Below are 23539 nucleotides of genomic sequence, written 5' to 3'. Positions count from 1 at the left end.
TGGAGAGCTTTCACAGATATTGTTAGCAGAATTTTAGAAATAATATTCGTACAACAAGATAATTTATATTCAAAGGAAATAAATTTTAGAGCTAAAAGAAAAAAATGTAGGAATAGTTTTGAATTTTTGAAAATTTCTAATGTGGCGAATCGTACAAGCATAAATTGAGTAGAAGTGGTATAAGTTAAATAGAACTGGTATAAATTAAGTAAAATGGTATATAGCACATAAGATGCTTAGAATAATCTCCAGATTCAAAAAATTGAAACGTGGCGAATCGAATCAACTGGTATAAATTGGGTAGAACTGGTATAAAGAATACAAGATAATCAAAAAATATGTAGAATTAAAATATTGGAAGACTTACGAATTAAACAAACAACTAGTATAAATTAGATAAAACTGGTATAAATTAGGTAAACTGGCATAAATTACATAAGATATTCAGAATAATATGTAGATTTGAAAAATTGGAAAGTGCCGAATCGAACACACAACTGGTATAATTCAAGGTGTAAAACAAATGAAATAAAATTAGCAACCGTTTATTCGGTCGGAATAATCTGTAAAAAGTTTTGAACATTTTCAATTTCCATATTTTACTGTCAGACTATTAGAAGTAATAAACTAAACAACTAGATTCAGTATATATATTCTAAAAAATAATTTTAGAGCTCAGAAATGTTGGTAATAAGAACAGTTTTACATGTTTAAAAAATTGAAAAGTGGCGAATCGAACGGACATGTGACACAAATCAAGTAGACTGGTATAAAACAAATTAAGTTAGAATTTGCACTTGTTCATTCAGTCACAATTATATGTAAAATGCTTTAAAAGCTTTGAGAGTTCCCATATATTTCATTTTCAGAATTTCAGAAGCAATCTTATATATCTATCGAAGGAAAATTAATATTAGAGCCAAGAAAAATAGATGAAAATAACACCTTCGTTTTGTTGAAATATTTATAAGTGGCAAATCGAACGGTCAACTAGCAATATAGCACACAATCAGCTTTTACATATAAAAAGTTATGGAAGTATACGAAGCTTTACTCACCTTGCCACTCAGCACTGCGCGGGCAGCAGATATTTCACTTGGCGGCACTGTGCCCGATTCTGTGCCCAAAGTTTTAATGACATTCGAGAGACCGGAGGGCACTGACAGTCCATGTGAGTTCTCAGCTCTGACGAGAAAGACGTAAGACGTGGCTGGCTTTAAACCGGAGATCTGGAAGAAATCAAAGAAATTATAAATATTTTTTTATAATGGGAAGAAATGTATTGAAGTGAATAATTAGATGAAATTGTTGAGAAATTTAACAGCTTAGAAACTAAGAGGTATAATTCCAGAAATTTATTCTACCAACACACATTTCTTTAATGATAGTCTGTTAAGCTATAGTTCTACCGATTTTAGTAGGCCCTGGATTTATGAAAAGGGCTATGGTTGAGAAAATCAGTAAATCTATAACTGTAAAGGTTAAGACAGTCATTTCTAGAGAAAGTAATACCAGAGAATATATGCATTAAGGAGTCCACTATTCAGTCCACAATAGACTTACTAAATCGATAAATATGAAGCTTCAATTCGGATATATGTATATACCAATACTATGAGCTTTTGCCTTGTTGCTAGCTATTCCAAATTTAAAGTTGTGTGACAGATAATAACAGTAAATCAAGAAAATATCTACTCAGTAGACGAAGGCAAGCCATTAAAGACTCCTTTAGTTTTTGCCTTGAAATTCTAAGTACGTGTTTAAGCCACAAACAAGGTGCATTAACAATGTTGCACGAACACATATGTAGAAAATTGCCACTTTAATATATTCGGAAAATTTTGCTTAGCTACAGATATGAAGACCAGAGGCATATACGTGTGCAAACACATCAGTAACTATGTACCTAACAATGAGGGCACTAAAAACTAGAAGCAGTGCGCTGAGCAAAAATTAGATGCAAATGTGAGCCACTTTCTGGTAGAAAGGCAATAATTTTAGCTAACAGCCAAAACTTACAAAAAAGCAACTAAAGTTGGGCATTTGCATACAGTTAGCAGTATGCAAAAGCTCACAAAGGAATGCATGTGTGCATATTTTTATGCTTGTATCTGTAAGAGATATGAGAAAACCAGCAGAAAAAGTACAAAATTGAAATGAATAGTCGTTTATATACATACCAAGACTTCTACATAATGTATGCTTAAATTTTCACTACACACACACCTACAAACACTACGCTATATAAAGGCAACAGGACACCTGGCGAAGTTGGCGAATTTTCATTTTATCTTTTATCCCACTTATTACCAGCTCATATGAGCTCAACTGAGTACTTATGCATATGACTCTGCGGGCGCCTTTAAAAGTTGCGCCGCTGCAAGTTGTGTATACATTATACTTACCGTTATTTGCTGATCAGGCACACGATGTGCGGCAATCACCCAACCTGTTTGCAGATCCGAACTGAAGTACTCCACCGTGTAGCTGCAAAATGAGAAGAGATAAGCGTTAAAAGAAAGAAAAATTAGAATACCAAGGTCTATGGATGTGTGGCACGATGGCCGTTGTGACAAAATAAAAGCAGGGATAGGTGAAATATAGTAAAAAAAATACTTTTAAAATGAGAAATGTGAAGAGTAGCGATAAGATGTTGAGCAAAGGACGCCCAGCTGGCCACTAATGGCGCAAATAGACACAGAGGAATATGGAGGAGAGAAGCGTACAATAACATATATACTTATGTATCTATGGTGCTTGTAAGTCATTAAAATTTGCATTTTACATCTAAATTAAGCAGATAATGTTGCAAGCACAAAATAATGAGGAAGAATAGAAATTGTTGAATAAAGTGAAATTGAAAGAAGAAAATACTGTAATTTACATATAATGGGGAGGTCAGTTCATTGAAAATATGTTGTTTTAAAATCTTTTTTGGAGGACTTCTATACCATTTTATTTTATAGAAACGTATATTTTCGAAGCTTAAATTTTTCAAGAATTTTTTTTCAAAAAAATTTGTAGTAATGTCGTAATTTTAGGAATAACTCTGCTAAGTTAGAACCGAAAGGCCTTGAAGTGTATGGAAGACAGGGTGAACTTGGCCAAAATTTAACAAAAAAACGTTAAACAATTTTGTAAAATTCGACAAACACTATTGAGGTCGACTCACATAAATAGCCGCTGAAAACACACTTGTTGACAGATCGCGTTAATTTTCGACATCGTAATTAAGGGCAGTTGTACCAACGTAGTAAAAAAATTTACCTATCTTCTATATTAGCGGGAGATTTAAATGAAGAATTCCCGATATTTTCTGGACAGGGTGTATCTCGTGATGTATTAAAGGACCGATGTAGAGAAGTTTATTGTGAAACTATGAACAATACTTGCTTCAAACCACCTGACCATTGCGGTATTTTCAATAACGAGATAGTTTAGATTAAGCTCGTAGTAGTCTACCGAACCGAAGGCTGCGTTCGAAGCAATTAGTATCCATTTAGAGAGCAGCTTGTAGCCCAAGATTAGTTTAGAATGCCTAGTACCTTTATAAGTGACATAAAGACACTTTACGTATACTATTATGAGTCACAGACTATAGGAAAATAATAAGATAATTTAAGGCTGGTTCGAATGCCTAACATTGATATCTTATAAGCCTATTCTTGCTCAATTACTTGGACATTCCATTAACAAACTTAAGAACACCGTAAGGAGACAAAGTATATATAAACACATAAAGGAGGCCATAATACCATATGATCAAATTTGTTTCAGACAGGCAAGCCTTTATTTCTGCCTTCAACTACTTTTCAATAAAAGTAATTAAATTTTCGAAACACTTGTTATTAGCCACGGCTGGGATGGCTTTCAATGTCTTCAGTGAAAGACTTTTATGGCCCAAGGCGCGTTCCATGAAGCGAATTTTTCAGTTTCGACCACATAAAAGTCACAGAGGTCAAAATCTGATGAATATAGTAGTTAAGCGATAACTCACAGTTCGAGTTCATCCAAAAAGACAGTTACACCCATTTTCGTTGTGGAAAATCTGTGAATTTTGTGCGCTCAAATCAGCTCATTGCACGATGAATTGCTTCGCGTAGAAGCCTCAAAAGTCGAGGTAGTGATGATCATCACTTGTTTTCACCGTTTTGACAGGGTTATTTTGGTTTCGGCTAATTTTTGAAGCGTCTTTCTACAGATTGTTGGACAATTTCGAGGTTATATTCATAAACCCATGTCTCATTACCAGTAAAAATGTGTTTGATGAATATAGGGTCTTTAGGGAAGACGCTTTTGCATTTTTTCATTCGGTTTACGCGCGATGTTGATATAGACCAGTACTAGTAAATTTTGATCACATGTTCCAACGAATTGCTAAACTGACACATGCGGGCAGATAAACACACAATCATAATCATACGTTTTGAATTCAGTTGAATTTGAGATCTTTACATAATTACTTGGTTAGAAAAGAATTCAACTTGAGTATGATACAGTCATAATTTTTCTGGAATGAGGTTAAGGTAAAAAAGTAATCAACTCACATGCGAGGTCATTACTGAAGGTAATTGTGGCAGGTTGGCTTACATTATAAGGAATATATCTTACATATATTTCCTTTTAATACTGAAATGATCTAAACAGCATAATCGACAAGGCAACTAACGTAAAAACACTCATATCGAACCTGTTGGAGACTAACTAACTTATCCTTGAGGCTATATGAGCTTAACGATTACTATATATAAAATTTGGATATTTGGATATTGAATGAACATAATGAACGAATAACGGAAAAAAAATTACAGAGCGATAGCAAAAGCCAGCAGCTATACCGAAAAAGCAACATAGGCATATACTTACTACAAACCAAATGCATATATTCAAATGTAACGGCATATTTATGCACATAACCTAACATTTTCAAACATTCCACAAAAGTCAATTGTGAAATTTGAAATGTATTTTACAGTTGCAGATGCAGGTTTGGGCGTGTTTATCAAATGCAAGCACTGCAATGCTAGTTGCTAACAACAACAATAAAAACAAAAGGCTTGAAAACAATAAACGCTTGCAACTGGAATGTCGATAACAGCATTGAGAAGGCAACAAGCAGTCACTAAAACAAAGCCAGAAGGATAGCAGCTTTCCAAAAAAAAAGCAATACAAAAACAAAACGAAAAATGGAGGCGTCGACAAAAAATCTTGCCACAAATGCATATGCGCATGTGAGCCTGTAGAAAGTGCGCGCCATTGTGTGCCGCCAACAAATTTTAATGATGCCCGAAAAAGTCGAAGCTGCCTAGCACTGGCACTGCAACATGCAACTGGCGCACATTCGAAACGGAGAACAAAACTACAACTAAGCGTTTGTTGCACTGCCAGCAATTGCTGAGCGTGTTGTACGCTGGCAAGGCATGGCGTGTGCCATTTTATACTTTTGATTATGTTAATTTGCGCAAATCTAAATCGCCATCACTGAGGCAGCCGCAGCGCAGCGAATGCGAAAGCAGATGTGGATGAAATTGCTTGCAACAAATAGTTGTAGAAATGCGCTGGAAAGAATCGCAGATTGTTAGCGAGCGGCAAGAATGCATAGCATGGCCGCAATGCGCGCTAAACGAAGGCTTTGCGCTGAGGGTCTTGCAACTAGCGCAGCAACAAAAACATTGACCGCGAAATGGCGGGCGAAATGCATTTGCGTTGCATGTGCCATGCAATGCGCTTACCACAAAGCCACTTGCGGTCAATGCCAAACAATGCACACACACACGCACACGTGCAACATAATAAAAAGCGCCATGGCTGCCACAAAGCATAAAGTGAAGCAGGCGTTTAGCCACACGGCCGCCGTGTCGAAGCGCGCCGTCACTAATCAGAGTGCAGTTAGAGCTGCAGCCGCAGCAGCAACCGTTAAATGGCCCAAAGCTGCTGTAGCTCCACGAAAAAAACTGTATTATTCTGTTTTCATTATTTTTTCCTCTAACTTTTTTAAGGTTGCCGCGCGCATCGTTTGTGTTGCAAGTACAATGTGTTGATGGCGTAGCACCAAAAAATTTCAAAAATTAAAAAAATGTGCACTGCCACACAGCACCATAAGCTAAACACACAAAAGGCATGCGGCATAAAACCCAACAAAGCCTTGCCACAAACAATAGTCCTAGCGCATACGTGCTTGCAACACTTGTGTGCCATGTGCCAACAGAGTTGCGGGTTGTAGCTAGCGCTTCCAGCCGCGTTCAGTAGATGCACTTAACTTACTATAAGTCAAAAAATGATAGCGCATACAACAACAAGAGCAGTGTTGCAACAACAACAGCAGTGTTGCAGTGGCCTTTATTGTGCTTGCGTCTGTTTTTCGCATCCGTGTAAAATTCGTTGAAATTTAATCGCTTCACAGTTCAAGTTTCCTGTTGGCAATGAGTATTTTGTTGTTGCTGCCACGCCTGTTAACCGCTATGTATCATTCGGTATTGCTATGCTGCCACTTATCTATTGTTACTAAAGGAATTCAAATTTTCATTGCCGCATGTTGCAACAGCATAAAGTGACAGTACTTTCGCTTTAAGCGTTAAATAATAGCTGAGGTTGCGGCTCATTAATTGCTGAAAATCTGTTTTTAAGAATTTTTTTGGAAAGTTTAAAAATTTTTTGCATTGAGTGGGGGAGATATTTATGGTATGATAATATTAAGAATAAACAGGTTACGGTAGATCCGAATTAGGTCTAAAATACTAACATTTAGTGCTGAATTTACTCTGCAAGTGAAACATTGATGGAAGAAAATTCAGCAGATTTCCTGATTATGGATCTCCGAAATAACAAATTTCATGAACAAGGCTTTCGAAGTCATTTTAGGACGATCATTATTCCATAATATTATCTTTATCTGTCATCATATATACCACAATAAAGTTCAATCGATCTTTGCTCTCAAGATCAAAATAGACGCAGATTCTCCATTTAAACAGCATGCTCAAATGGAAGCGATAAATAAATTTTGGTTTCGTATAACTATCTTAGGTTCGCGAAAGGTTTGTCCGGAATCTAGCAACGAGTTTGCTTGAATTTTGCATATCCAATGGTGTCACGGCTAAGAAATATTTGAAAATGTCTCAAAAGTATTTTGGGGAGCCTACTTTCTCATGCAGTCAGTTAAAGTCATGGCGTCATCAAAAATCATGGGAGTCGTTCATTCACCTCTGCTAATGGCGATAGCATCGAGAAAAATGAAGAAATATTATTCGAAAACCATTGTGCTGGCATCAAGAAACTTTGCAAAAACGATAAACGAAAAACAAACTACGTTGGCAAAGGTGGGGACCCTCCATTCATCCAATGCATCTAGCTTGATGACGAAGCTTGGGTTTATGAACATGAAGTCGCAGCTGTACATGACTATAGCGAATGGTTCTAGAATCGTCGCGGAAACGAAAAAAGCTCTTTAAAGTCGGCCAATAATCAGGATCATGCTAATCGTTGATTATACTCGTATCTTTCACCATGCATTTTTTCCATAAAGTTAAACGATCAATAAGGAATATACATATATATCCTAGGCCATTTTAAGTCGTCTGCCTGAAGCATTTTGTTGTAAATAACCGAATTTATGGACAAAAAATGTTTGGATTTGTCACCAAGATAATGCGCCGTTCCACTCCAGCACAATTGTGACTGAATTTTTTATCAAATACGAAACGATAGCTCAGCCCATGTATTCGTCACATTACGCTCCTTGTGACTTTTCCCGGTTTTTAGAACTAAAACATTCTATTCGAAGAATCAGTTAAGAGATCACTGAAGTCATTAAAATTTATAAGCCAAAGGCTCGAAGACACTTATACTACGTGAATGCTTATATGACCAAAATTGATAAGATGGTATATAAGCGGCTTGATCGACTTAAGATTCGATTTCGTTACACTACATGAATTTAATTTGTTTCTTAACTGCTAACTATCACTAGCTGGCAAAGTTTCTGTTTGAAAAGCTTTAACCCAGAAACCTAGCTGATGCTGGCACAGGTACTGAGAAACCTGCTAGTGAAATTTCTACCAGCAGAAAATATTGATAGGTAGGTAAGTGAATTTAGTGCCGTGAGTCATGCGGCTTTTATAGCTTTAACAAAATAAAATACTGCCATATAAACTAAAAAGCATAAAGTTTTTTCTTTTTAAGAAACTTTTTGATATTCAAATCGAAACGGTTGTTATATTAGCGCTTAAGGGGTTATATGGCTTTACGGTTTAAAAAAATTTATTGTATTATTAAATTCTACAATACCTCTAAAATATTATCCTAACTTTTCGAGTTTATCTGCGTAATAGTTTCGGAGATACAGTCTTGAAAACTTGTGCGCTCGAGGCCAGTCAACGCTAAGTGCGTCGTCTGTAAACTAGTTTTCCCAAACTGTGGCAAGATTTCTCGAGAACTACTCAACCGATCTTCTTGAAATTTTACACATGTCTTTGAGATACAATTCTTAAAGACTTGGATGAAAGATTTTGTTCCGATTACCACTATTTGAAAAAAAAATGCGAAAGTTTAACTGAAAATTTCACGTCTTTGTAAACATGTCTGCCAAGAATCCACTTTTTTATGTTTTTTTCCTTCGTCAAAGTTCTAAGATAAGGTTTTCACTAAAACGAGGTATTTTTGTTCACTTTAGCTGATGCTGTAAGGAATTATCATCGGAAATGGCGTTGCAATGGCGTTTAAAACATTTTTTTCCAAACATTTCAACTGATCTTTACAATTGACAAGAATATCGAACTGAGGATTTGTCTCAAATTTTGTATTTCTAACCAAATTACGCATGCGAAATCGTCTAAGCTTAACAGTAGTACATAGCCTTTAAAGACGATCGAGAGACCGTTGAAAACGTGCCTCGTTCTGGACGACCTTCTACCTTTTTAACTGTTAAAAATATTAAAAAAAGGAAGGCTGTTCTACTTAAAGCTACCACTTAATTTCATTTTTAGAATTATTTCTTTTTGGAAGTATTTTTCACAGAAACAGTAGTAAGAAAGTGTTTAGCTTAAAGCTTTATTATTTTAAGAAACTATTTGACATTAAAGTCGAATAGATTGTTATATTAGTGATTAAAAATCTGTTTCCGAACCAAATCTTATACAAAATTTAGACTCTATGATTGCCAGCACTTTCGAACTCTCAATTAGGGTTATTTTTTGGGGAAGTGTTTGTACTTTTATTCAAAGCATTTAAAATTTCAAAAGGAAGTAGCAACAACTGTGCTTCTCTACAAATAGCTGGACTGGACCATATTTTCTGCACTTCCTGAAATGCTACTCCTTCATTTGTTCAATATACTTTATGCCACACAATCCTTCAGCTGCGAGCAACAATAAATGAAGCCGTAAAGCAATTTACAAACCACTTCAAAGCATAAATTCTCGCTTATTGGCGAAATTGAGAGAAATTGCTAAACAAAAGCAGAAGTCAATCACCTAGCCAGCGCAGCGAACGCCGATAAAAAATACAACCCAGCGACTAGTCACAAAGGACCACAAAGGAGCAAAGTGTTGACGGGCATAAGAAAGAGTAAGGTCGGACGAAGCTCGAGCAAAAGCAAAGGCGGTGCAACAAAGCAATTTGCCTAACAACGCAGACAAAGCAAATTGTTGCAAGGAAATTTGTGGTAAATTGGGAAAAATTTCGGTTATTAGTTGCCACAACACAAACATACATAAATACCTGAGGAAAATTGTGAATGGCGCTTGTGCGCTGATAAAGGGTTCGTTAACTTTTTAGCAAAGCAAAAGAAAAAAGAAAAACAAAAGAAAATCCCAAATGCAGCTGAAACAAAAGCGCAAAATTCAAACGAAAAAGAACATAAATAAATAGCGAAATGTAAAGGGAAATAAGCAAGCAACCAGCTTGTGTGCATCACTCACCCGATAATTGGACTAGTCGCTCCCGGCTTATCTTGGCTGCGCGACCAACGCAGCGCGATGCTGTGCTGTGTGACGTTCACCACCTTTGGTGTGCCGGGCGGTGCTGGGTAGGCGCTTGGGTCCACCGAGCGGTGCAGCAGCGATGAACTGCCCTTTTCCACCTGCCGTGCAACGCAGTACAAAAACAACAGCATAAAAAACAGTTTTGTTTGTTGCAGTTGAAGCAGTGTTGAAGATGGCGCGCGTTTTGGCGATGAGTGTAGCCGTCAATGCAGTTGGGCATGATTGATCATAACATAGTTGTTGTTGTTATTTTTGTCCAATTCGACGCATTATAAACGGTTGTCGATCGCCATCGGCGATATGTCATCACAGTGCAACCAAATTGCACACGCGCAAAATGCAAATATGAAAAGAGAAGAAAGAAATGCAAAATATGAATAAATTGTGGTAAAAATAAAGTAAATACACCTTTTTACAGTTTTGAATATTGGTTTTAGGCGGTAGTTTTATTATAAAAGTGTATGTATGTATGTATATGCTTGCCGTCAGCTTCCGCAGAATTGTAATTACCGTTGACTGACATGCATGATTGGCATGTTGACAGACAGTTCGCCGTCATAGAACCACTAAAAAAGGTTGCAAACTCTGATTATTAGTTGGAGGGGTGGTTTAAATCATATGCAACGGTAAACTTGTTTGTAGAAAAGGTAAGCGATTAGCAAACTTCAGCGATCAGTAATTATAATTTGATGGATTTATTGTTAGCTCTTGAAAGATTTTGACAACTGAAAACTTTAGTTAATAATAAAAGGTACCTTAGCACATTTTTATATGAATGATCAAGGTAAAGGAACTGCGTCATTCTAATATACAAAAATATATAGTATTTAGTAGTTTACCTATGTATATAAAATCTTTTATTGTTAGATTTAATTTATTGTTATATCTTATATAGAGTCTGATCTTTAAGCTAAGGACATAGATGATCTTACCCCAAATATAAGTTGAACAGATCATGAATCAACACCGAACTCAATTAGTATTCTTTTATAGGAATCTTGAATAATCTCCTCGCATGACCAAGGAATACAAAATTTATTAAGGAAAATATACCCAGCACAAAACTCTATAGTATTCTTTCAGATATGTGATAAAATTTCGCCTAACAAAGACGAGCCTTGCAGCCATTGAGCAATAACATTGATTTTGTCTGCTTTTGCTAAAACAAAGGAGCGACACATACTCGTAGTGATCAGTTGCGAGAAAAGCATCATTATTTTTAAATTCAAAGCTACAGGTAACGGGTGATTTTTTTGAGGTTAGGATTTTCATGCATTAGTATTTGACAGATCACGTGGGATTTCAGACATGGTGTCAAAGAGAAAGATGCTCAGTATGCTTTGACATTTCATCATGAATAGACTTACTAACGAGCAACGCTTGCAAATCATTGAATTTTATTACCAAAATCAGTGTTCGGTTCGAAATGTGTTTCGCGCTTTACGTCCGATTTATGGTCTACATAATCGACCAAGTGAGCAAACAATTAATGCGATTGTGACCAAGTTTCGCACTCAGTTTACTTTATTGGACATTAAACCAACCACACGAATGCGTACAGTGCGTACAGAAGAGAATATTGCGTCTGTTTCTGAGAGTGTGGCTGAAGACCGTGAAATGTCGATTCGTCGCCGTTCGCAGCAATTGGGTTTGTGTTATTCGACCACATGGAAGATTTTACGCAAAGATCTTGGTGTAAAACCGTATAAAATACAGCTCGTGCAAGAACTGAAGCCGAACGATCTGCCACAACGTCGAATTTTCAGTGAATGGGCCCTAGAAAAGTTGGCAGAAAATCCGCTTTTTTATCGACAAATTTTGTTCAGCGATGAGGCTCATTTCTGGTTGAATGGCTACGTAAATAAGCAAAATTGCCGCATTTGGGGTGAAGAGCAACCAGAAGCCGTTCAAGAACTGCCCATGCATCCCGAAAAATGCACTGTTTGGTGTGGTTTGTACGCTGGTGGAATCATTGGACCGTATTTTTTCAAAGATGCTGTTGGACGCAACGTTACGGTGAATGGCGATCGCTATCGTTCGATGCTAACAAACTTTTTGTTGCCAAAAATGGAAGAACTGAACTTGGTTGACATGTGGTTTCAACAAGATGGCGCTACATGCCACACAGCTCGCGATTCTATGGCCATTTTGAGGGAAAACTTCGGACAACAATTCATCTCAAGAAATGGACCCGTAAGTTGGCCACCAAGATCATGCGATTTAACGCCTTTAGACTATTTTTTGTGGGGCTACGTCAAGTCTAAAGTCTACAGAAATAAGCCAGCAACTATTCCAGCTTTGGAAGACAACATTTCCGAAGAAATTCGGGCTATTCCGGCCGAAATGCTCGAAAAAGTTGCCCAAAATTGGACTTTCCGAATGGACCACCTAAGACGCAGCCGCGGTCAACATTTAAATGAAATTATCTTCAAAAAGTAAATGTCATGAACCAATCTAACGTTTCAAATAAAGAACCGATGAGATTTTGCAAATTTTATGCGTTTTTTTTTTTTTTTAAAGTTATCAAGCTCTTAAAAAATCACCCTTTATTTACACAATGTCTACCATCGGCTTAGAGCGCCACAAATCAAGTTTTACTTCGTTATCCCTCATAATCATATTATTTACTATATTGTCTGTAAAACGTCAAAAGATGAAGTAAGTTTAGCCCTAATTATAGAGAATTGACGTTGAAATTACAACTGCGTTTTTTCTATCGGAACGTAGCGGATTCGGATTCTTGTGTGAGCAAAGAAAATCGACAAAACTTATTGTTGTCTTAACATATGAATAAGGTTAGCTTGTTTTCCTTTATTAAACTCTCTCCTGTCTGGAGGAAAATTTTTTACTTACACTGCCAAAACTTACTTGGGAAAAATCATATTTTGCGATGCAGAAAATTGGAATAACCCGATTAAAACATTTTTCATTTAAGTATTCAGAATTTATACTAATGCATATGCCGTATTTCTCAATTCCGTCCGAAGCTTTCTTATCGAAAGGGTTGTTTGGCGAGTTCTACCAAGGAAATAAATTGAACAACGAGTTTGCTTGATATTTTAATTTTCCACTGGAATTACGACCACAAAATGTTGCTGAAGTATTTTGAGAATACTACTTTTGTTAATAATACAAGTATTGAGTTGTACAAAGCATTCAAAGGTCGTACAGTGATAGAAAATTGCTTTGTGCGAGTCGTCCATCCATTTTTTGTAATGATGAAAACATCAAACATTTAAAAAAGCAGTGCTGGAAAATAATAATGTTGGCATCAGGAAGATATCAGAGAATCTCAGCATCCTTTATAGATTAACTCCACACATTTTGGTTAATGCTTTGGGTAAGATTCGAGACAATGTTAGACTCATTCCAAAAGACTTGAATCTTTTACAAAAACCAGTTCGAGTAGAGATAAATAAAAACGTAGTTGCGGACCTTATATTCATTCAACACATTATTACTGTTGACAAGACATGGATTTATACATAAGACGTCGGAACTGTCTAACAACCCATGACAATGACGCTACAAAAATGAGTCGTAACCGAAAAACAACAAAATTCGCTGAAGGCTATCCCAACCGAGGCTTTTACGACTGTATGGTATATTAGAAAAGAGCCTATTTTGTAGGCGATAACAGAAATGTGTACGAGTATTACATACGGGAAATTATAGTATTTCTTTTAAGTCTGGGTCAAAGTTGATTAGTAGGTGCTGCTTACGAACCGCTTATATTGGTTTGTATTATGTCTTGTCACTTTAACTAGCTATCAAGGAAATTATTTCAAGACCACTAAGTGGCATTTTGCACATTTGCACAAAATTCGGACGGTCTATTAGGTAAAGAAACCTCACAATGTGCGTTAAAGCACCTTATGGATACAGAAAGATATTTATCGTTACTTCGATTATAGTTTATGACGGAACACTCGTCATTTAAGACCAACTTCTTTATAATTTTTTTAACTTTTGTCCATATAAGCTTCATCGTACTAGTATTGTCAACCATTTCTAAGAAAGTAACACAAGCGACCACTTTGTATGCGAACAAAAGCAGGATTTATAGTAACTGTAAAATTTTTTGAAGTAACAGTTACCCAAATGAGGTAAACAAATCAATAACACCGCCCAGAATTATTATAAAAAACCTTTCAAGTGCTGAAAAATAGTAAAAAATAATAAAGTTAGTTCCCTAAAGCAGCGCTAAACACAAGCAGAGCATCACTAATCCCCACACACATACATATTAGTATGTATATGCTCATACTTTGTAAGCAAATGGCAGAAAACATGATTTTAAGGTGTCGCCGCCGGAATAACTGTCATGACGCGCCTGACGCACAACATAATTTTCATGTTTTATGCCACTTACACGCCTCTTATCTGGGCAAATGTCAACATTTTCGCACGCCATAAATTTTGGCAGGACAAAGTGCAGAAAATAAGGAAAAAAATAGCGGATTTTCGAAAAGCAACAAAATTTACGTCATCTTCGCACAAACTATTTGGCCTTAAGGTAACAACAGCAACATTTGCAAAACCTTCATGCCACATTAACGTGACAATTGCGCTGTGGCACAGCGAGTGTCACATAAATTACGCATTTTATATGCCGCGCTGCCAAATGCACCTACCTGTCTCTTCACGTTAATATGTATGTGTTTGGCTGCCTTTGTGTGGGTCAAACGGCGCGGAAACTATCAGCGCGCTTGCAGGCGTCGCAATCAGTGACAGTTATGTTGCATGCGTTTGTGCGTGATTTTACGCGCCACTTTGCGTAGCCATGCACTTTGTGCATCAAAAGTGCTTTTCTCGAAAATCATCATCTTCGCGTAGCAGCAATTTAGCTGCACAAGTATATGTACATATGTGTGTGCGTGTGGCAGCATTTTTATGCGGCAAGTGGCTTCACGCGCTTCTCACAATCGATCGCACTTATCGCTGAGCCGTCATAATTTACTAATAAAATTTGCATTTTTATTAATATTCCAGCAGCAGCAAAAACATGCGCGTAAAATTGTTGCAACAAAAAATTGGTGGCAAGCAAAAACTGTGCGCGCAACTAATAATAACCATTTGTGCAGGTTTTTGTGTTTTGTGAATTTTTTTCTTTTTTTCTCAGCTTTTGTTTGCAACTTTTTTGCGTGCCAGAGCCCACTGTGCAGCGCTTTGTCGCTCTAAATGACGCGTAATTGCGCATAATTTTATTTTATTTAATTCTTTTTTGTATATTAATATTTAGAATTCCTGCGCGGAAAGGCTGCTGTTGCAACAGTGGCACTTTTTAATGGCCGCTGCTGTTGCTTGTTAGAGGTATTGTGTTGCACAGCCGCAATTTTCAATTCAATTTGCATAAAACAATTTAGTGGGCTTGACGAGAGCACACTCGAGCGCAGATGAAGGTGACAAGCTTGCATGCAACTTTCGTACCTACTTATATGATGTTGCATACATATATTTATATATGTCAATATATATATCTTTATCGATTTATTCACCATTATGACCCACCAACGCCTGCCTGACTGCCCTTTTATCAGTTCTGTGTACAGCTCTCTTCGTTGACCGCCTGCCTCAAACCACAATAACTTGCAACGCGTTGCTGCCACGTTATTTGGTTTGTGGTTTAATTTTGCAGCCTCATTTTATTGTAATTTATGCGCGGGCAGTGAGCGGCAAGTGTAGTGGAAAATGCAAAAAAAATTAAGGAAAGTACAAAAATACAAAAAAAAGTATTAAAAAATATTTAAAAAAATATTTAAAAAAAATTGTAAAAAATGCAAAAAATCTTACACACATTCATTGGAAAAAAATTGACTCCCATCCCGTCAAGCATCAAGTTACAATCCCACACCTGCCTCTCACTATAAAACCAACCGTTTGCGCCATACACCGCAACATTGAATTCATATCAATCGCACACACACACACAGCTGAATCGACACTCATCTCGTCGCCGGCGGCAAACTTATGCCGGCTGCATTTTAATATTCAACTGCATTTGCCGAAGTTCCTTTTTCATTATTTTCATATTTTTATGAATTTTTGGTCGTTTACTCTTTGCCTCCTCCGCCCGTCTCGCGCATTTTTTCGCCATATTTTATGCCGGCCATCAATCATTTGCAGGCCAACTTTTTACATTTGTAAAACAGCGAAAAAATTGAAATTAATTGATTGCCCTTCGGTCAGCAGTTAAAAAATGAAAGCCAAAATAAAATTGATTTCCATAAAAACCAAAAATTAAAAAGACAAAATATCAACGAAAAGCAATAATAAAAAAATTTCAACTGTTTGTCTCAACTCCTCCCAGCTGCCACGAAATTGCTTGAAAAATTACGCTTCATTCATTGCGCGCTGATTTTTACAACAACAACTATGCACATATTATGTATGCAACAACGTGCGTGGCAATCAAAATTGTTGCAAGCAGCATGCAGTATAAGCAAGTAAACAAATTTCGATTAAATTGACGCCGATCATTAAATTGCTTATCACACACTGTGGTGTATTTGCAGGTATACATATGGATATATACATATTCATATTTATACGTATGTGTAGTCATATTTTTTTCTGCGAATTGCATTTATAAACTTGCCAACGTTCATTCATCGCAGTGTTTGCCCCAAAGCTTTGCGATATTTCATTGCCAAATATTATTACAATGTACATATATAAATATGTTTGTATATGTGATGGCTGTTTTACTTTTCATGAAAGGCAATTGCTATGCGAAAAATGCTTTGACTGTTGAAATATGCGTTTTTACTATATATGTTTCATCAATATTGAGTTTCTTATTTTTAATAAAATAATATAAATAAAAATTTTGATATTCTGCCTTCAATTTAAAAATCATATAGAGAATTTCTTTATATAGGTACATAAGTACATAACATACAAGTTCGTAGTTACATTTGTTTGGGAATAAATATGTACCAAAAACTAGTTATGATCCTAGTTTTAAGACCCAGACTTATAAGCGAAAGTGGTATTTTGATTATAGGAAAATATTTTATTATGAAATATAGGAAATAATTAGACAAGTCAGATGATGCAAAGGAATTAATACAAAAAGTGGTCATTGGACGAAAAATTCGATTGATATGAAAACAGCTTACAAACTCTTGGGTATCGAATACGGGTATTATTCGTATTCCGATACTGTGGAAATGGGTATAAAATAGGTATAGTGAATACACATACTCAGATATTCTGTTTTTGGGAAGGAAGTTTCAATATGTGGGCAAAAATAATAAGACTTTTTAATTTAAATTTCGCGCGAGAACCCATTCGTCAAAAGATTCTAATACTCGTATATAATATATTTTCTAGGATAGTATGACTGTCAGTGACATCTGTGCCATATATCACCTCGAAGTAATGATTAGTGTTTAGTAAAAGTCTGTCTTTCTGAAGTTCATAAAATGCATTCACCGATTTTACGACGAATGAAATTATTCAACAAAGAAGTTCCTTTAAATTTTGTGTGCGGAATCAAATTTCTATTGAGAACGTTGGAAAAGGTCTTCCATGATAATTGTTTGACGCGGGCAAGAGCTATTTGATTGGTACATATTATTCAAAGAAGGTCAAGAACGCGTTGACCTCAAATCACTTCCAGTACAACCATCAACTGATGATCAAATCGTCAATGAAATAAAGAAATTGGTGCTTAATTGGTTACTTAATTGATTAAGGATTATCAGTCAGATATCATACCGGCATCGTTGGAATATCGAAAGGATCAGAGAAAACCATTTTGAAATATGATTTAAGTGAAGTGAAAACACGCTTGGTTCCAAAAGTAGTAAATTTTTATAAAAGAGTATCGCGTTAACGTCTGTGAAACAGTGCTTACAACCCGGAAACAGACGATCAATCGGTTCAATATTGTGGCAAAGGCGAGCTGAAGCTGAAAAATCCATGTCAGAGCAGTTCAAAAAGCAAGATTTTATTGACAGTTTTTTTCGATTATCGGTTAGTGTGGCACTTTGAATTCCTTCTGTTCGGCCAAACTGTGAAAAAGGAATACTATTTGAGTGTTATGTGTCTTTTGGGCAAATCTATTCGTAACAAGTAAGGAAGGGCTAAGTTCGGGTGTCACCGAGCATTTTATACTCTCGCATGATAAAGTGATAAAGTGAGATTTCATTATCCCTCATTTACATATTTTTTTACTTTGCTGTAAAATTAATTAGATTAGTAGTTCCTGAGATATGGTTTTTGGTCCATAAGTGGGCGACGCCATGCCCATTTTCAATTTTTAAAAAAAGCCATTTCTTCCGTAAAATTTAGTGTTCCTGACATTTTGTTAGCCGGTTAACGCACTTTTAGTGAATTTTAACATAACCTTTGTATGGTAGGTGTGCGTGGTTATTATCCGATTTCTTCCATTTTTGAACTGTATATGGAAATGCCTGAAGGAAACGACTCTATAGAGTTTGGTTGACATAGCTATAGTAGTTTCCGAGATATGTACAAAAAACTTAGTAGGGGGCGGGGCCACGCCCAATTTTCCAAAAAAATTACGTCCAAATATGCCCCTCCCTAATGCGATCCTTTGTGCCAAATTTCACTTTAATATCTTTATTTATGGCTTAGTTATGACACTTTATAGGTTTTCGGTTTTCGCCATTTTGTGGGCGTGGCAGTAAGCCGATTTTGCCCATCTCCGAACTTAACCTTCTTATGGAGCCAAGAAATACGTGTACCAAGTTTCATCACGATATCTCAATTTTTACTCAAGTTACAACTTGCACGGACGGACGGACGGACAGACATACATCCGGATTTGAACTCTACTCTTCACCCTGATCACTTTGGTATATATAACCCTATTTCTGACTCTTTTAGTTTTAGGTCTTACAAACAACCGTTGTGTGAACAAAACTATAATACTCTCCTTAGCAACTTTGTTGCGAGAGTATAAAAAGAGGCCGGAATTATGGGCCGACAACTCCTCCACTTCATACATATATGCTATGACTCACCGCCATGCTCTCATCAGGCTAAATTCACTCAGATCATCTTCAAAATTTCACCCAAGAAAAGTTATACTCTTCCTTAAAAATTGTATTACTTTGCACTTTGATGTTGGCAATGCTTGCCAAACTATGCGCGCAGCTAACTAAAAGTATGCGCAGATTCATGGAATATCGAGTAGAGCAGAGTGAACAAATATCAAGTAAATAAAAAAAAAACAATTACAACAACAATAACTGTGCGCTTTTGTTGCTTCGCAAGAAATTAGCATCATTTGTTTAGCAGCGCGCTTACAAGCTGTTACAAGCTGCACATGCACAGCTGCCATACACACACATAAGTAGCTGAATACATGTGTGCTTGTATGTTTGCCACGCACACGAGTACATAAAATATTTGCAACTGCTTTAGAACTTTTGCGGTATGCATCATAAAAATTTGATTTGCCAAACGCAGGGCGTATAAAGTGAGTATTTTTGCGCCACATGCCACAAATGCCACTTACGAGCGCGTTGCACAAGCATACGCACTAATCCCACTTATTACTCACGCACTTACACGGCATATTAGACAGACACACATATGTGGCGCACACACAGCCTGCCACTTGCTGTTCGCCACTTAGCGCTGCCTGCCACCGACAAGCGACGGCAGCATGCCTCAATCACTTCCCTGCCATCGCTCAACATTGCCACATTTGTTTTGCAGTTTTTGCACAACTTTATCGTTTTCGGCTCAGCGATTTTCCGCTGAATTTATTTGTGCGCCAGTAAATTTTGCAAATTTCGCATCAAGAAAATGCAAATTAAAATATTTTCATTGCTCAGCGCCGCGCATAGTTGTTGCTGTGCTGACGCATTTCGGTGTATATTGGTATGCTGTTGCTGCTGTTGTTGTTTGTGCGGAATTATGCACAATTAAATATTTGGTGGCGCAACAAATGGCTGTAAATTTTGAGGAAAACTCGTTGATGCGCAGAGATTTAGCATTTTTGCTTTGGGCACAATTCTCTCTAATTTTTGGTGCTTAAAATCACTTGCGGTGCGTAAAGTTAATGTTGCACGCTGCAGATTTAATAGCTCATGCGTTCGAGGAAATTGTTTGAGTACTGATGATTCTACTAAGTGGAGTTATTGCTGAAAAGATATGCTTCTCAAGGTATTATATACTAATCCCGTTTGAGCCAAACTGGCTTGCGGCAATAAAGAGTATCGTCTATCAATCTCAGAACTGCACAAATTTGTGAAGAATATAGAGTTAAATCTTTAAGTTCCTCAGTAAATCTGGAAAATTGTTAAAAGTTCCATTAACGGTGTGAATAAATATTAAACAGGTATTCTAAAAAAGTTTCTCCACAATTTGCTTATATTCTAAACAAGTTTCGGACTTCATCTGTCCACAAGCAGACGATCGGTATCAAAATAGATTATCCCTAACTACGAGGTTTTTCCGAAAAGTCAAGAATTTTGTATTTCCTAAAAAAGTGTTTATTTATTTATGAATATCTATTTGTCCTCTTCAAAGATCACCCACAGATAAATTGCACTTCTTCCAATTCTCAAAGCACTTAGAAAAGTAATATTATATAATCTTGTTTAGTTCCTCTCTCGATGCAGTTTTTATATCCTCAATCGTAGCGTAGCGTCGTCTTTTCATTGACCTCTCCAATTTTGGAAACAAAAATTGACACATTCATTGGTTGCACCATTAATGCGTTGTTTTTGTGCAAATATTAGCGCACAAGCAACGTTGCGTAAGTTAGGGCGTTGTCATAGCGAAAAGTCAATTTTTGTCCTTCCACAAATCTTCGCGTTACTATCGGATTGCTTCGCGCAAATGGCTGATAACTTGCAGCTATATTCTATACAGGTATAACTCTATTCTAAGTTGACGGCATAAACCTTTGACAAGCACTCATGATGTACGACACACCCCTTCTATTGAAGAAAACTGTTAGCAAAACCTTCACATTCGAGCCTTGGGCACTTTTTTCGGATTCACAGAGAACATTTTGTACCACCGATAAGCGTTGCTTTTGTCCAAGGTAGCTTCACCATATGCCACAGTCAACATTCGAAATGCTTTGTCGCACTTCATTTCGTTTTTCACAAAAACTAGATTCTTTACCCCATTTTTTGGTTTAAGCAAAAATCGAGGACGGACCAACGTCCACGCAAAGCAGCTGTTGAAACATTTAAAATGGTCAACCATGTTACCATAAGTAAAAGATATACTCGTAGTAAGTACCAACACTGTCAACGATTGAATCGTCGATACGAAGCAACCATCGAGAGCTGCCAGATTTGGCTAATACGATAGGTGTTCTAGCAACACAACGACAAACATATCCATAGCGGTTCACTAGGAGCATGATTGGAAGGTTGTTATACATGCAATTTATTGCATGGATCAGGCACCTAGTGTTTAACACTTGTTCTTGACTATGACAAATAATTCTAATGATGAAAGATCGCTCCACGAGAAGATTATCAAAATTTACGGTCACAATTAACCGAAAAATAATTTTGCTTAACACCCAAAAATAGTTTTTTGATCACATTCCAAAAGTGTAATTATTAAAAAAAAGTTTGCCTCATCATTATTAGAAATCCTTCGCTGTAGAATAGAATGCTTAAGGCTTGACTTAAACTGATGAATAGAATGAAAACCAATCTTCAAATTAAGGCTAAGAGCTATATTGATGGAGTCTAGCTTCTCAGGATCATTCTTTTGAGGGATGCCTTTGCTTTGGCATGTTCAGCTTTATAGTACTGGTGAGTAGAAGTCAACACAAATGCGTGACACGGTCAAAATATTTTGGGCAGTTGTAGCAACTAACTTATGTAACTTAATAAGAGAGCATTGAGTACGATTATGTTAGGAAGAGCTCAGTTATTTTCTTCATAGGTTAGTTGAAAAAGACTGCCTTATTTAATGTATGATTCAAAGCCACCTCCATTCTAAAAATTAAAACAGAAAAATGAGCTTCTTTTTTAGAATAGAGATGTCGATATTAGCTAAAAACCGTCCGTTGAAAAATCTTTGCATCATACATTAGATAAGACAGTTTTTTTCAAACTCTTTATGAAGTAAGCGACTAAAATGCTAAATATGAAATTATGCATATACTTCATTCACACTCTACTTATTTTCCGAACCTATAAAATATTCTATTACTTTTTAATCTCCCGCTCTTCAACTGGCCTTAATTTAATCTTCTCCAACCATAAATCATCGTTTTAAATGTATATTAAAGCCATATTTCTATATAATTATCCTACACAACGAGCTTGCTAAGTAAAAAAGAAAAAAAAAAAAATATGAAAAAGCTACTAATGAACTCAATTACTAATACATATTAATTATCCACAACTAAATATTCGCATCCTTTTTACTCACTTCATTGCGCCGATATCGATTGATTATATTTGCATAAATATATCTACCTCAGCCGGGACATTTATACAATATTTACACGGGTAAACTTAATAGCCTATAAATTACAGCGCGGTAATTAATGCTGCTATATTTTGCATGCGCGCTCCGCTCTCACACTCCGCCCACACTCCTTTCTTCTTCCTCACAGTATATGCTATGCTCGCTGAGGCCACGACCACTTTTAAAATTAAAGTGCATAATTCAAAGTACACAACATTTACAGCAAATTAATTTTAAACATTTATTGCTTTTAACTGGGTTGCCAGGCTGCCTGAAAGCTAACAAGCCTGCGAACCGGCCGCTTGGATGGACGCTCGCAAAATCAGGATTTAAATATACGAGTAGGCGAGGAGACGCGCAGCAGCAGCGGGCATAAAAGTAAGCTCAAACCACAATGGCCGCCCAAAATGGGGGCACAGTAGATGAAGTGGCTGCGCAGCTGTGGCACGCTGGGGTCACTTAGCCAGTGATTGGACATAGGACGTGCCTCGGCGAGTATTTGCTGCAATATTTTGAATGGACGCAGGCCGTGGAAAGGCAAATTGAAGTGCAAATATATGAAGGACACATGTGTAATATTTATATATGAATTAGTTTGTGTGTGTATGTGTGCGCATGAGCATGTGCATATTTACAGTTATTGCCATTTTGTGGTATGACGCGACAATTATGCCATAAAATTGAATTTATGAGAGCCTGACAACAACTGAAGCCCGGTGTCTGTGCTTATGTGCGGGAGAGTGCGAAGGTGTCAAGCGAGCTGGACGAGATTTTAAAGTGTGGTGACACACAGGCGAAGCCTTTAAATAAATATTATATTAAAAGCTCATTTTGGCGAGCTTATTAGGATATCGTGTGGCATATTTTGTTTGCCGACGACAGCTGATTTCGATAAATATTTAATTTGTGAATTTTGTGTGTATTTTTTTTTTGTTAGTTGTTGGATACCATATTTTTGTTGTAATTAGCTTTAAATATTTAGCATGTGATATTGGCAGTTATTTGAGACATATTTGGTAGAATAATAAATAGAAATTGAAACGTACCGTTAATGTTGCCGACCATGAGGTCTCTCCACTCTCCGATGATGCGGTGCATGTGAACAGGCCGGAGTCACTTTGTTGCAAGTCTTAAAG

At 36.6% G+C, this 23539-nt stretch overlaps 2 protein-coding genes across 5 annotated transcripts in view; both read right to left on the bottom strand.

The window, feature by feature from the left end:
• The window catches only part of LOC105230025 (protein sax-3), a 363063-nt gene that overhangs the window by 30193 nt on the left and 309331 nt on the right, over window positions 1-23539 (bottom strand). For all 4 annotated transcript variants that reach the window (XM_049452774.1, XM_049452773.1, XM_049452772.1 and 1 more), the window contains exons 10-13: window positions 23450-23532; window positions 9918-10078; window positions 2406-2487; window positions 1059-1229 (exon numbers count right to left, since the gene is read on the bottom strand). In XM_049452774.1, the coding sequence (XP_049308731.1) occupies window positions 1059-1229; window positions 2406-2487; window positions 9918-10078; window positions 23450-23532 (497 nt within the window). The remainder of the gene's footprint in view (window positions 1-1058; window positions 1230-2405; window positions 2488-9917; window positions 10079-23449; window positions 23533-23539) is intronic.
• Window positions 1-23539, bottom strand: part of LOC105229981 (apolipoprotein D) — a 527418-nt gene that overhangs the window by 360682 nt on the left and 143197 nt on the right. The gene's annotated exons all lie outside the window — the stretch shown is intronic.

This window comes from Bactrocera dorsalis, chromosome 3 (genome assembly GCF_023373825.1).
Source record: "Bactrocera dorsalis isolate Fly_Bdor chromosome 3, ASM2337382v1, whole genome shotgun sequence".
In the NCBI taxonomy this organism is placed as follows: Eukaryota; Metazoa; Arthropoda; class Insecta; order Diptera; family Tephritidae; genus Bactrocera; species Bactrocera dorsalis.
Note: the sequence above shows the minus strand (reverse complement) of the source record. Positions and strands in the feature narration are given on the sequence as shown.